The 16,348-nt window shown below is 39.8% G+C and overlaps 1 protein-coding gene across 1 annotated transcript; it reads right to left on the bottom strand.

Moving 5' to 3' along the window:
- Positions 1–5,824: 5,824 nt before the first annotated feature.
- On the bottom strand, positions 5,825–14,147 carry LOC141340653 (uncharacterized). The gene is made up of 2 exons (XM_073845709.1): positions 13,782–14,147; positions 5,825–7,637 (listed from the first exon to the last, which is right to left on the bottom strand). The coding sequence occupies exons 1-2, from the start codon at positions 13,942–13,944 to the stop codon at positions 6,457–6,459; spliced, it is 1,344 nt and encodes a 447-aa protein (XP_073701810.1). The 5' UTR covers positions 13,945–14,147; the 3' UTR covers positions 5,825–6,456.
- Between the last annotated feature and the right edge of the window lie 2,201 nt (positions 14,148–16,348).

Raw genomic sequence — 16,348 nt, 5'->3', positions numbered from 1 at the left:
CTAACAACCCCCTATAAAGTCACAACATTTAGAAAGGGTTCTATACATTTAAATGACAACTTTTCAATTCATATAAACCCATATTAACTTTATAAACTCACATTGTAGATGCACATAAATATATGTAAATATCAAGTCACAACATTTCAGAAAGGGTTCTATATGTAGGGTCCTTTTCCAAAACTTTAGATTCATTACACACAACTGAAGTAGTTCAAGCCTTTTATTGTTTTAATATGGATGATTTTGAGCATTGTGGTACTTTGCAGTTTGAATTTGTTTTATAAATTTTCCATTTTGCATAAGAAGGCTTAATTAAACTATAGAGTGCTAATTACTGTGAAACTGTCTGAAAGGGTTAAACAAAATATAATGTGTAGAGAAAATGCTGCAGACTGCTGAGAACTTCCTGTGCCTGTAAGATAAGAACAGATACTTTCGAAAGTTTGACAGGATGTATGAGTTGACCGGATCTATGAGCCGACAGGATGTCTGAGCGGTGTGTGTGCGTTGGAAAGATACTTCTGCTTTTAGACGCCAACAGCAGAAGATACACGGAAGAGTGATGAACTCATATAAGGGACTGTTTTCTGAAAGAGAATTCAGAAGAACTCGGAAGGACAGAGTTCTTCTCCAGCGCTGTTTTTGCTCTTGATTTCTCCTATTTGCTGAGCTTGAATAAAACTTTTAAATTTTGATAGATTGACTCCTGAACCATTTTTGAACATGCAGAGGACTAATTGAAAGTCCAACAGCATACAGATCATGAAAACCCAAAATTCCTATCTACCTACATTACAGAGAATAATGAACTTTATCACAATATGCTAATTTTTGGAAAAGGACCTGTATATATTAATCTGACAACTTTCCTCTTCATGTAAACAACATTTTAGAGAGGGTTAGTTGTTGTCCAGTAACACTTAACATGAAGGGGATTCTTGTCACAGAGAGGGTCAGAGACATGCGGATCCATTTGCAGCATTTATTGAGAATGGTCAAACGGCAAGAGTAAACACCAGAAAACAGGAACAACGTAGGTAATCCGGGAAACAGTTCGATAGACAAGGAATGGTCGCAATGGCAGGAAGCAGGAATCGTCAACGGGGTACACAGTCCAGAGTCATACACAGATAATCCAACACAGAGAAAAACGCTTAGAATTACGACCATATGGAACAATAAGACTTCGCAAGGTGGCTGTGTGTGTGAGTGGCTTAAATGCAGACAGTGTGATGAGGTGCAGCTGTGACCAGTAATCAGTAAAGTGAGAGCAGGTGAATGCAGTGATTAGAGCAGTGGCTTGTGGGAAATGAAGTCCATGATGTGTGGTGGAAGAGTTCATAATGACAGGATAGACCAGATACGTGACAGAGCCCCTCCCCAAGGAGCGGCTTCCAGACGCTCTAACCACCTAATACAACCTGGAGGGTGGTGGAGCGGAGGCGGAACAGGGGGAGGGATGGAGGGCCAGGTCCATGTAGGGGTACTGGAACCACGAACTGAGGCTGAGCCGACGGAGGGAGAAGCCATGGCGGAGGAAGGGTTGGCTCCTGCATGGGGCCGACCGACAGAGGTGGAGCCGGTGGAGCCCGAGGCGGAACCGGAGAGTCGATGGTCCTGGGCGACACAGAGGATCCGGAGGGCCAAGGCAGAACCCAAGGCTCTGGCGACCCCGGCGGAGATGGAGGTCCGGAGGTACGCAGTGGAGCGACAGAGGATCGAGGCTGTGCCCACGGGAGGGAGGAGGTCCACAGAGCCGGCAGGACGGAGTGACGAGGCGCAGCCGGAGGAGTAGAGTCCAGAGGCGAAGGTGGGGCGACGACTGACCGGGGCGGAGCCGGAGAGACGATGGAGCCCGGAGGAGCTGGTGGGCCGATGGCCGACAACGGAGACGAGAGAGCACAGAGCCGGGGTGGAGCCGCAGGGTCGGAGGGCCGAGGTGGAGTCCAGGACTCTGAGACTGGAGGTGATGGTGAGGGATCCCTCAGTCTGGACACCGTTGGAGACTGGCAGTCCCACGGCAAGTCCTCTGCACCGAAGGTGGGATGTGGGTGAGCAGAGGGACTGTCAGGAGACAGAGGTGGCGGGACTGGAGCAGCAGGGAGGGTGGGTGGGAACAGTCCATGCACGGCTCCGTGACCAGAACCGGGCAGACAGGAATCTCAGGACGACTGGATGGAACCAGCGGAGTCTCTGGAAGGCTGGGCGGAACCAGCGGAGTCTCTGGAAGGCTGGGCGGAACCAGCGGAGTCTCTGGAAGGCTGGGCGGAACCAGCGGAGTCTCTGAAAGGCTGGGCGGAACCAGCGGAGTCTCTGGAAGGCTGGGCGGAACCAGCGGAGTCTCTGGAAGGCAGGGCTGAACCAGCGGAGTCTCTGGAAGCGGAGTCTCTGGAAGGCTGGGCGGAACCAGCGGAGTCTCTGGAAGGCAGGGCTGAACCAGCGGAGTCTCTGGAAGGCTGGGCGGAACCAGCGGAGGCTCTGGAAGGCTGGGCTGAACCAGCGGAGTCTCTGGAAGGCTGGGCTGAGGAGCGGGCTCTGGACGACGCTCTTGTGAAGCAGGCTCTGGACGACGCTCTTGAGGAGCGGGCTCTGGAGAACTGGACGACCCCAGCGGAGATTCAGGAGGGCTGGGCGGAACCAGCGGAGTCTCTGTAAGGCTGGGCGGAACCAGCGGAGTCTCTGGAAGGCAGGGCTGAACCAGCGGAGTCTCTGGAAGCGGAGTCTCTGGAAGGCTGGGCGGAACCAGCGGAGTCTCTGGAAGGCAGGGCTGAACCAGCGGAGTCTCTGGAAGGCTGGGCTGAACCAGCGGAGTCTCTGGAAGGCTGGGCTGAGGAGCGGGCTCTGGACGACGCTCTTGTGAAGCAGGCTCTGGACGACGCTCTTGAGGAGCGGGCTCTGGAGAACTGGACGACCCCAGCGGAGATTCAGGAGGGCTGGGCGTCTCCAGCGGAGATTCTGGAAGAGCAGGCTCTGGGCGAGCGGTCACAGGAGGGCGCTCTGGCGGCGGAGACTGTGAGAAGGCGGTTGCCATTTTGTGCTGTGGCTCTACCTCACCCACCGTAAACGGAGAGCCACACAACAAAAGAGCCAGATCCATGTAGTGATGCAGAGTCCAGCCAAGTTCAAAATTTGGCATGTTGGAAGCCAATGGCTCTGAGAGTCCTCCACGAAAGAAAATCATGAGGCACGTCTCATCCATCGAAGACAGATTTGCCAAATCAATGAAAACCATGACATAATCCTCAATTGTCTACTCCCCCTGCTTGAGAAGCATGATCTGTACCGTGGAGTTCGTGCTGGAACCGGATGACATACTTGCTGCTGGATCCTTGTAATGGCGAAGTCTTCTGTCCCAGAGAGGGTCAGAGACATGCGGATCCATTTGCAGCATTTATTGAGAATGGTCAAACACCAGAAAACAGAAACAACGTAGGTAATCCGGCAAACAGTTCGATAGACAGGGAATGGTCGCAATGGCAGGAAGCAGGAATCGTCAACGGGGTACACAGTCCAGAGTCATACACAGATAATCCAACACAGAGAAAAACGCTTAGAATTACGACCATATGGAACAATAAGACTTCGCAAGGTGGCTGTGTGTGTGAGTGGCTTAAATCCAGACAGTGTGATGAGGTGCAGCTGTGACCAGTAATCAGTAAAGTGAGAGCAGGTATATGCAGTGATTAGAGCAGTGGCTTGTGGGAAATGAAGTCCATGATGTGTGGTGGAAGAGTTCATAATGACAGGATAGATCAGATACGTGACAATTCTGTTCCTGGTAGTTTGTAGACAATAGACTGCAAAAATTTCCACACTGGTGCGCACTGCTTCGGAAAATGGACGTCCAACACGTAAAAAAGTTTAAAGCATGTGTCCACAGCACAGATAAGTGTGTTTCGCAGAAGTGCCTGCTTGCCGACAACAACAAAGGCTTGATGGCAGTTACTGCAAGTTTTGCGAGATCAGCCTCCTTTAGGTACTCAACCATTAGTGCCAACCTGTTAAAAACAGAAGAACGTTAAAAACATACAAATCACTTTACACACACAATGCAGCATTAAACAAAATCCAATCCATGACAAATAATTAATTTAAAGCTCTCCTGAGCTGATGTTTTTCTTAATTAATACTGTAGTCTGATGTTTACTTATGATATTTGTGTGGTTTTTACATAAAAAAATCATAAGAACCAATAAGTTATGTTATTTTATACCCTGGTTTTGAGGTAGGCTCCAGAAACGATCGATTTTAATGGGCGTCTTGCACTGAAGACTTTGAAGTAAACGCCTACAGCTCTGTGATTGGATAACGGTGCGTTCACACCGGACGCGAATGAAGCGGCAAGCGCTAGTGATTTACATGTTAAGTCAATGCAAAGACGCGAATAGCCGTCCAGCGGCGCGTATTGAGTGTTTCAAGCGATTGCCACGCCATTCGCGCGAGTTCAAAAATCTGAACTTTGGCGAAAATCCGAGCCGCGTTAACCAATCAGGAGCTTGCTCTAGTAGTGACGGAGGCAGAAATCCCGAAACAACAATGGAGGACAGAATCACCGTTGCTGTCTGTGGTTACTCGGAGCTGTACAATACATCTTTGGACTTCTGTATAAACAGGAATAAAAAGGATTTGGCTAGGAAGAAAGTGAGTGAAGTGGTCGGACAATCTGGTTAGTTTTAAAAAACGTTCTTTACTCAATTTGACCTACATATACATACATATTGAGACTACAAGCAAGCTAAAGCTGGCAAATTGAGCTCATTCAACTATTTTACAACTACTTTCCCGCTGACGAGTGGCAGAAGCCCCTCCCATGACGCGAATTCGCGTCTGTTGTGAAGAAAATGTCACGCGCGCGAATAAACTCAAATGTTTTTTCCGGTGTGAACGCACCATAAGAGTTTTGCATAGTAAGTTACGTTAGAGTTTCTGTGAATAGACACGCAGGCTACGAGTAATCAAGATCAAGCGGTCTTTTGCAGTGCAATATTGACACATACTCATTACTCACATTAAAACACTGAATATTCCTGTCAGATCAGTTACTGATGAAGCAGTGTTGTTTTAAAAAGTCAAACTCCCTGTAAATGCAATGTTTAAACTTTTTGTTTACACAAGAATTGCGTCGAAGTGAACAGACATGCTACATTTAACTCACATCAGCTAAAACATCTAATTACATATAATATATAAAGACACGTTAATTACACGACTCACCAATTCACATATTCCAGAGGAAATGTTGACCAAAAAGACATTTTCACTAAAAATTGAATATAACTTAGACAGGAAAAGGCTGTAACGTAATTACAACAGGCATACCTTTACCGATTAGCAAACCAAAACGAACCGAGATAGATTATACTTTTTAATACTGTTAATGTAATGTGAAACGCCAAATTTGGTATATTTTAGCATTTGTTGATGTACAGTATTAGTTTCATACATTAAAAACCCACAAACATACCTTTTCTGTCGTCGCTGAAGGACGGTTGTTCCTTAGGTGATTCAAAATGGCCCCAAAGGTAGCGCTTGGATCGTCGAGTAGGGGGAGTGGCTTACTCTCTTAACTGTCACTTGATTGGATAAAATCAGTAACCCAATGTTGGGTTACACAAAAACAACCCAACACTGAGTAAAACAACCCAAATAAATGACCCAACAGGCTTAACCCAGCAGTTGGGTTAAAAAAAACAAGCCAACATTTTTTACAGTGTATATTCAGAGGTATCTTTGTATGTACGTATACCCGACTATTATTATTACTCTTGTTTCTTTTTTTGTAAGAAAAATAGGACAATCATTTGTAACAGTTTTTTATTCTTCAACAACGATTGTTTTACAATAAAGTTTAAACCTAAATTGAGGCACTGACAAATGACGGTCATTGCGACATGGCAAAGTGATGGTGCTAGGGAGCCATGTGCTTTTTTTATATTTTTTTTTATAGGTTTAACATTAGATTAACAGCTCGGACTATACGCTACTTTGACATGAGACATAGAAGACCGGAAATGCTAAAAATTTAGTCAGGCGTGACTTCCGCGTTCAGAATAAAGGTCTACAAGACAATCCTATAAGACAATTCCTAATACAGTCCTTTAGGAATGGTTCCAAAATATGATTATTAAAGCCTTCCTCAAAACCGCCAATGTTGGTAGTAGAAATGAGCAAGTAACTGATGTGTGCAAATTAAATCCATACACACTGATGTTAAAATGCTAACAGTGTCCTTTTATATGCTTCAACCAAAAAAACTGTGTACTTCCTGTAAGATCTCTCTTCAATTCATGACATTCAAATGTGAAGTTCTTACACCGTAGACAAGAGTCCATTTGTCCATAGTCCATTTTTCAAGTTGACACGGTAAAGTGTACCATGGACAAAACACATTGCTTTAAAATGTGAATTAGAATTGCATTGTAGAAGCCCTGTATAGGATTCCATTTGGAACCCTTAATAAGGCTTCTTTTGATTATGAATCTTCATGTGCTTGCCAAGGCTTACTTTTTGAATGAAACTCTTTCCACACTGTTTGCACGTGTAAGGCTTCTCTCCAGTGTGGATTCTCATGTGTCTGTTAAGGTTTTCTTTAAAAGCAAAACTCTTTCCACACTGTTTGCACGTGTAAGGCTTCTCTCCAGTGTGGATTCTCATGTGTCTGTTAAGGTTATCCTTACCAGCAAAACTCTTTCCACACTGTTTGCACATGTAAGGCTTCTCTCCAGTGTGAATTCTCATGTGTTTGTTAAGGCTTTCTTTACGAGTGAAATTTTCTCCACACTGTCGGCAGGTAAAAAAGCTCTCCAAAGTGTGAATACGCATGTGGTATTTAAGTTTTAATTTTCTGCAGAAACTTTTTCCACATTTTCTCCAGGTGTAAGGCTTCTCTCTAGTGTGAACTCTCATGTGGATGTTAAGGTGTCCTTTTTGAGTGAAACTCTTTCCACACTGTTTGCATGTGTAAGGCTTCTCTCCAGTGTGAACTCTCATGTGTGTGTTAAGGCATCCTTTACGAGCGAAACTCTTTCCACACTGTTGGCACGTGTAAGGCTTCTCTCCAGTGTGAATTCTCATGTGTGTGTTAAGGTTTCCTATACGAGTGAAATTTTCTCCACACTGTTGGCAGTTAAAAAGGCTCTCCAAAGTGTGAATACACATGTGGTTTTTAAGTTTCAATTTTCTGCAGAAACTTTTTCCACATTTTCTCCAGGTGTAAGGCTTCTCTCCAGTGTGAACTCTCATGTGAATGTTAAAGTGTCCTTTTTGACTGAAACTTTTTCCACACAGTTTGCATGTGTAAGGCTTCTCTCCAGTGTGAACTCTCATGTGAATGTTAAAGTGTCCTTTTTGACTGAAACTTTTTCCACACTGTTTGCATGTGTAAGGCTTTTCTCCAGTGTGAATTCTCATGTGCCTTTTAAGGTTTTCTTTTAGAGTGAAACTGTGTCCACACTGAAAGCAAGTGAAATTACTCCTAGTTCCTGTATTTTGTGCTCTTTTTTGTTTAGAAGTATTTGCAGACTCTAAGGAACAAACTGATTTTTCCCCAGATACAAAATCATGAAGATTCTCAAACTGATCTTTCTCTTCGGTTTCATTCAGTACTTCCTTCTCCTCTTTCAGCGTTGTTAGGTCTACGGTGGAAAAACAAAGAAATAAACGTTAACCCCAGTTTAATGGCACAAAGCAACTGGCATCATAGAAATCTTATGCTTGCACTAGATCCTATACCATGGTGTCCAAACCCGATCCTGGTCGGCTGGTTTCCTACAGTGTTTAAGTTGGCCTTTATACAATTAATTTAAAAAAAAAATCCAGATAATCTAATGATAGTGTTTAGGAAATCTATATAGACTGATCTCTACTATTTTATGTATCCTAGGGGATAAAAATCATCAAATTGAATTCAAAGAGATAAGGGAAAATAAGAGAAAAAACTCCCCGTTTAACTATCAAATAATAAAAAAATAAACTTCTGAGTTTTTATTTAGGGGGCAGTTTTGTTAGCCAATTATAAAAATGGGCTATTCCACTGATCTTTTAAATGGAAAACAACCCAAAACTGACTGTCACAGGATGTTCACTCATAAATCACTAAACTTTTTCTGTAAAAAACTTTAGTAATATTATAATTATACTTTAGGAATAGGAAATAGTTTTGCACCAGTTGAAAGAGAAACAGTCGAGTATGGTGAATTGTGCTCTGCATTTAATCCATCGAAGTGCATACACAACAGGAACACACACCTGGAGCTCCTTATGCCCATAAAGTGGGCCAATCACAATGTTGCATGAACAGTCTGTGCATCTGACTGATGGCCTGCAAGAACGTTTTAATATTTAAAGAATTCAGTACTGACTTTTCAAACACGAGTTTGCACGTATGCAACAAATGCCTAGTTTATAATGGGTTTTGTAATTTCTGTCTCGATGCGCCAAGAAATGGTATCACAACATGGTTAGGGGTGTAACATTTCCAACACACGCTTGAGGTATCCGGCCAATTCCAAAGCATGGATAGCTGACCAATCAGAAAACACCTCGGTTTCCATCAACAGTCAGTTTTGTGGAAATCAAAGCGTTTTAGAAAGGGAGGGCAGAGAGGAGCAACAATAATGTACAGTATGTGGAAAATGTTTTTAAACCTCAAACTGCATAAACACATCACCATTTGATGCTAAAAAGTGAATAACAAGTCAAACATAAGATTACTATTGTTTGGAATGTTTAAGCGCAGTTACTAAAAAATATTACGTTTATTTCTTGGTAAGACACATTTGACAGCAAAGCACTAAACTTGAGTCAGGAGGCATGCAAAATTTCAATTTCGTTGAAAAGTTCTTGAATTTCTCTCCCAAAATGTCCAAACCCTGAAACTAATGATGTAATAGCATTGGACATGACTTTAGCTAACACTGTTTCTGCATCAGCCGTGTTTGATCTGTTCATAAAAGAATTCAGTAACACTTTCTTTGAAGCCCATATTTATAATGCATTATAAGGGTATGCTTAAGGCACTATAATGAATTCATAATGCATTATAAAAAATGTATAGTATGTTGTATCATAAAACTGTTTTAATGTATTGTAGTGATTAGTGTTGTCACGGTACCAAAATTTCAGTATTCGGTACCAGTACCACTGAAAATCCACGGTTCTCGGTACCAAAGCAAAACACAATAACATATTAATTGAGCAACACACTATTTTTTTATTAATAAAGTTAAGCAAAAATAAAATGTACAAAAAAAACTTTGTAAAAAAAAGTATTTCAAGGATTGTAAACATTTTAGTAGTTAAATAACATCTAAATAAATTACAGGCATAAAAAATGTAAACAAGCTTCACCCAAAACTTTTTGTCATATTTCTGCTGCTGCGGAAAAACATCTGTAACTGTTGTCTGTTTTAGAGTTCGCTGGGGTCTTTCATGATCTTCTGCAACTGTAAAAAGAAAAAATAATATACTTAAGTAAAGCAGTGGGCTAAGTCTGACCAGATGTGACATTAGATCATTGACACCAGCAAAAATATGAATTTTCAGTAAATAACAAACCTCAGCTGTTATAATAAATTTAGATAAGATTACATATATTAAGACCAGTGTCTATCACAGATGAAAACTGCAGTATTAAAAACACTTTACAATTTTCATTTGTTAGATAACATCGCCTAACAATAAACAGTAGTTACATGGCAATTATTCTTCTTAAGGTAAGACTAATTTCAACATTTACTAATGCATAAAATCATGTTAATCTGTTAAACATGAACAAACATTAATGATCATGTGTTTGTATTAAATAACATTCACAAACATGAATTAATGTTGTAAAAATATATTGTTCACTTACTTTAAGATTATGTTAGAATATGATGCATGAATTTGATCTTATTGTAAAGTTTTACCAAACTAAACAGGGAATAAAACGTGTTTTATTTGATTGTACTTTTATTCAATCCAAACTGCATTCATATTTATTATTAATAAGCTTTTTAAACCTGCTAGAGTTATCCAGCCAAGAACGTTTTCTGACAGACTGATATTAAGGACATAAATTAACGTCACATTTGTACATTCTCTAACACACATATTTTGGATACACGGGTCATTTGTGTAAAAAATAGTAAATACATCATGTCCTTATTTTTTTTTACTCTAACAAAAGTTATAGGAGCGTTGTTTCAAATTCATTAAGGCCCAGCATATTAGCGTTAGCCGCGCTTATGCTAACGATTCACTACACAAAAGGTGATATTTATTTCAGTCTGACATTCAAATTAAAATACGCAACAATGCTCTAAATATGAAATTAAAATGAAACTTACCTTACTTGAAATCTTTTATTTGATCCTGGAGTCGGTCTTTGAGGTGTTTTAAGTTTGATGTGTTTCCTCCTTTTGAGAGAACCTAGACGACATCTTTTGCAAATAGTTTTTTGATGATCTATGATGTTCGCCTTGTTCAGCCGCAAATCCAAACTATTTGGAGCAAGCCTGGCTCTTCTTTGTAAACAAGTGGAGTCAGAGCCGCGGCATCAGCAGCAGCGCTGGTGGCAGTGCGCACCTTTTGTATAGCGTATCAAGAACCGGGTTGACCGGATAGTCGGTACCACCGGTACTTAAGAAAACCTGGTACCGTAACGTTTTATTTTTTTTAGTACCGACTTGGTACCGAAGTACCGGGACTTTTGACAACACTAGTAGTGATGTGATTAAGCGTGTGATTATCTCCTCATAGTTATAACATAAGTCTCATATATTACCATGTTACGCATGTCACCCTCCTGGAAGCATACAAAGAGCATGTAATAATAATAACAATAATAATATCTATCAAAGAGCCAAAAGTTACTGTATCAGATGAATGGATAACATGACACGCTTGTATTATTATGATCTTAGTGCCGCATTTGATACTATTGACCACAACATTCTTTTAAATAGACTTGAAAATTATGTAGGCATTAGTGGTAGTGCACTGGCATGGTTCGAATCGTACTTATCTGACCGTCATCAATTTGTGGCAATAAATGAAGAGGTATCATTTAGATCGCAAGTGCAGTATGGAGTACCTCAAGGCTCAGTGCTAGGGCCATTACTTTTTACGCTTTACATGTTACCCTTGGGAGATATCATCAGGAAACATGGTGTTAGCTTTCATTGTTACGCTGATGATACTCAGCTCTATATTTCTTCGCAGCCCGGCAAAACATATCCATTCGAAAAACTAACAGAATGCATAGCTGATATTAAAAACTGGATGGCGAATAACTTCTTACTGTTAAATTCTGAAAAAACAGAGGTATTAATTATTGGACCTAAAACCTCCACAAGTAATGACCTAAAACACAGTCTAATACTAGATGGCTGCTCTGTAAATTCGTCGTCATCAGTTAGGAACCTAGGCGTCCTATTCGATAGCAATCTCTCCTTTGAAAGCCACATTTCTAGCATCTGCAAAACTGCATTTTTCCATCTTAAAAATATATCGAAATTACGACCTATGCTATCAATGTCAAATGCTGAAACATTAATTCATGCGTTCATGACCTCAAGGATAGATTATTGTAATGCTTTATTGGGTGGTTGTTCTGCACGCTTAATAAACAAACTCCAGCTGGTCCAAAATGCAGCAGCTAGAGTTCTTACTAGAACCAGAAAGTATGACCATATTAGCCCGGTTCTGTCAACACTGCATTGGCTCCCTATTAAACATCGTATAGATTTTAAAATCTTGCTAATTACTTATAAAGCCCTCAATGGTTTAGCTCCTCAGTACTTGAACGAGCTCCTATCGTATTATAGTCCTTCACGTCCGCTGCGTTCTCAAAATTCTGGCAATTTGATAATACCTAGAATATCAAAATCAACTGCCGGCGGCAGATCATTTTCTTATCTAGCGCCTAAACTCTGGAACAATCTACCTAACACTGTTCGGGAGGCAGACACACTCTGTCAGTTTAAATCTAGATTAAAGACACATCTCTTTAACCTGGCTTACACATAAAATCATTAACACATTTCTATAATTCAAATCCGTTAAAGGATTGTTAGGCTGCATTAATTAGGTCAACCGGAACCGAAAACACCTCCCATAACACCTGATGCACTCGTTGCATCGTAAAAAGAATGGCATCTACGCTAATATTAGTCTGTTTCATTCTTATTCCGAGGTCACCGTAGCCACCAGACCCAGCCTGTATCCGGATCAGATGGTCACTCCAGTCCCCCGGATCCAGTCCGTACCCAGCTTAGATCATGGATCACCACCTGGAGATGACTTCAATAGCCGTGGATGTCAACCAGATGAGCTCCAAGGCGGATCATCAATAAAGACCTCGCCAACCTTGACGGCCATCGGCACTACACCACAGGATCCTGATGAGTTCTCTACAATCAGACATTGGTACAAACTGTTGTTTGGTCTGGCCAGAGGAGAACTGGTCCCCCGACTGAGCCTGGTTTCTCCCAAGGTTTTTTTCTCCATTTCTGTCACCTGTGGAGTTTTGGTTCCTTGCCGCTGTCGCCTCTGGCTTGCTTAGTTGGGGACACTTTCTAGCGATATCGTACACTATTTGAACTGAACTGACGATGATATCACTGAATTCATTGATGAACTGCTTTTAACTGAAAATTGATTGTTACAATAATGCGTTACTTACACACTATTGTGCTGTTTAAATACTGTGCAGTTGCTTTGACACAATCTGTATTGTAAAAGGCGCTATATAAATAAAGGTGACTTGACTTGACTTGACTATTAGTTAGATTATTTTGATGGTACCCTTTAGACAGCTTTTGATAAGTAGCCTAACTATTCAACTGCATGACAGCTAGCAATAATTATTATTAGTAGTATGCTAAATATATTCTAACACTGTATTTTAATGGTTCCCCAAAAGACAAAACTGATATGTAACTTTGCAAGTTTGTGAACCTTCTACCTAGCCAAACCTTAACCTAAGTCGAATAATACTATTAATAAAGGAGTGTTAGTGTAGTTGGAAAGTTGCTTCTAGTCAGTAGACCAGGGGGCCTATCATAATAAAATGAAATATAATGTAAAAAAAAAATTGTAATAGGATATAGTCCATTAAAAATTGCGTAGATTTAATATGCCGCCTATTGTGTCTAATAAATAATCATAATCTTAAAAAGTTAGAACCCCAAATACTCAAGTACTTTAGTATATTGTAATTGTTATGATTATTTATGTGAACATATTATAAGATTAAATTTTTTTTTTTATGATGCATTCATTACAATGCCTTAGAAATATCTTACAATGTATTATAAATAGGGGCTTCATAGAAAATGTTACCAAAAATTCTGTGCAGAATTAGGGATGCACCGATATATATCGACCGATCACTTGCGTTTTGTCAGTAAAGCCGGTTCTGTAATCAGCAGTAAATGCCATCAGGTGCGTGATTTCACGTTGAGCCGTATATACTACACACAGCCGTTGTTCACTGAGGAGCTGCGCACATTCACACTGATAATGAACATTGATTGCGCAAAAAAGCAGAAAAGCGCAAGCATTATCGACCGATTCATATTGGTGCATCCCTATGCAGAATTTAAATGTTTCTTACTAGATCTAAAGTATAGATGGGGCTTTTGCTGCCCCATCTATACTTTAACAGACTGATTTGCTTTAAATATTGTTTCTATTACAATTTACTAAATCTAGCAGCTTGAAACTCATTATTAATAAAACTTTGAAATAATGTACCACAAACAGTCATTAAAGATGAATGAAGATTAAACACCAACCTCCTTGTTCCGGTTTTATTCTCAAAGGTTCTGGTTTCTCCTGTTTTATTCTCAAAGATTCTGGTTCCTCTTGTTTTATTCTCAAAAGTTCTGGTTCCTCTTGTTTTATTCTCAAAGGTTCTGGTACACTCATGTTCTCCTCACTCTCCACTTTAATAAACATCTTCACAGCAGCAGATCTCAGATCAGCAGATACTTCTCCAGATATTCCTGCTCGCTTCCAAACCTAGTCACAGCTGTGAAGATGAGAATATTACAGATATTTACTGACTGGATTCAAAAACTGTATTTTTTTTCTGTTTACAGAAACTTTCTCACAGGCTGAACTAAAACAGAATCACAACAAAACAACAGAGAGCAGTGCAACCAATCTTCTTCTTCTTAGGTTTAATGGTGTTTGTCAAACAGAAGTGTGTGTGTTAGTGCCACCCGCTGGACTGGAGTGAGAAGCGCCGAAAGGAGGGAAAATATTACGGGGAAATGACTGACTTGTGCATGTACAATGTGCGCTATTTAAAAAAAAAAAAAAACGATCTCCACAAATAAATGAAAATGACTTCAAATTAAGACTCACATCATGGTATTTGATCAGCATCAACAGTCTTTGTCAGTGAATATTAAAGGAGAAAAAAAGAAAAAAATATGCTTTCCTACAATATACAAAAAAGTATTTAACCCACAATGCCCCAACCTCAGTCTACAGTTTAACTGAGTCCCTACAGGATGGACAAGTACAAAAACATTTGTTTCTAACTTTAGATTGAACAGAAAAAATGTGTCTACCCTTGATGTCCTTTTGCCATCCTCTCTGCCATTCCTTTATTAAACTTGATGACCGTTTCAGCATCTTTAATTGGCAAAAACCATGGCAACATATTCAGCTGTTACTCCTCATCTTCCCTTTTTAACAGTGAACAGTTCAGTTAATAAATACAAGATACAATACCTGCTTTACAAACTCAATCTCTAGAAGTGCATTCATGTTATATTAGAGTTATGATTTTAGTGAAGTTACAAGTTTTGAAGCCAAAATACCTGCAACATCCAGTTAGAGCTGTAGTAAACTCAGAAGAGAAGATCAGGAGACTGAGTGAATCTTCATCAGATCTTGATTGAGATGTTTCTGTGTGTCGCTGCAGTCATCCAGACTGACTAAACACTCAATCGCTGGAGTTTTAGACAGATTTCAGGATCGTCATTAGAAGATAAAATATGCAAAGGATGTAAGCAATTACAGAAATTTGTCCAGATTTACAGCAACTCTAATCTAATCAGCAGAACTATAGACTCATTATCACAGAGATCAGGGAAAGTCTCACCTTCAGCCTCTGCATTCATATTTAACTCAGATATTGATCAGAAACAAAGACACCAATTAAAGAAATGAAACATCAACAGCCAATAAAGACAAAAGATGACACTTACCATTATTTCACATTCATATTCACACACTCCTAAAGAGTGATTTATTTATCTTAAAATTCAAATGCCAATTATCTTTCTGCTGAGTTTCTATTGCTTTTCCTGAATGTATTTTGCAGTCATTATTCTTTAGACACATCTGTTTTAAATAACTATCAGCCAAATTCTGTGGTTTCTTTAACCTAAGGTACTAGAACCGTTTGTGTTTGGTATTTTCTAAGTATTTCTGAAAAATTTCAGTCAGGTTTTAAGTCCATTCATAGCACTGAGTCACTCCTGACTCTAATGATTTTACACAACTTGTATCTTGTAAATCATGAAAATCCAAATAATGTAGAATATCAAGATTTAATAAACATGCTCAAATCTAATTAACTTCCATTCATATTTTTCATGAATAGTAATGAAGTACTATGTATACTCACAGTTGACTAAGTTTAGGTATAAATAAAGACATTCATTTTCCTTTATAAAGAAACTTGAAGAATTAGGTTTATATAATCAATATTTGTACTTTGAAATAAGAAATATTTACTTTTTAACACAGGTACATTAAGCAATTTGTTAAGGCAAATGTATGATTGGATATTTATTATTTATTATCATTTCATTGTATCAATCTACAGAGCGGGAAACGAGGAGACGAGGAAACGCAGGAGTGAACTTAAAACAGTCTTTAACGGACAAACTAAAACACAACTCAGGAGTAAAACAGGAAGACATTCACTTGAAGGACGTAAGACATCGGAGGAGAAAACCACAAACAGAACAATATTAAATACTCAACTAAATGAATGAAAGACAAGACACTCCTGAAATCAATGGAAACAGGAACAGGAAAACCAAATATAGGCATTAGAAAACATCAGGGAAAACAAGGACAAGGAGAACATGGAAACAAAAACAAACACAAGGACAGTCCATAGATGTGACAGTCATTACTGTTAAAGACACAATTATATTGGTTGAAATGAAATTATTGCCTGGCAAATTCAGGAAAAAGGTAAATGTTCAATTTTAAATGAATCTCTTTTGCTTCAGGTGTGTGTGAAAACAAATCTGTGATGCTCTCGATGTTCCTGCCTCTTTAATTGTTGTGATTGTTAATGCTAATGAACACTTGAGTTGTGTGTGAATGTCTTTCG

The sequence above is a fragment of the Garra rufa genome, chromosome 1 (genome assembly GCF_049309525.1).
Source record: "Garra rufa chromosome 1, GarRuf1.0, whole genome shotgun sequence".
In the NCBI taxonomy this organism is placed as follows: Eukaryota; Metazoa; Chordata; class Actinopteri; order Cypriniformes; family Cyprinidae; genus Garra; species Garra rufa.
Note: the sequence above shows the minus strand (reverse complement) of the source record. Positions and strands in the feature narration are given on the sequence as shown.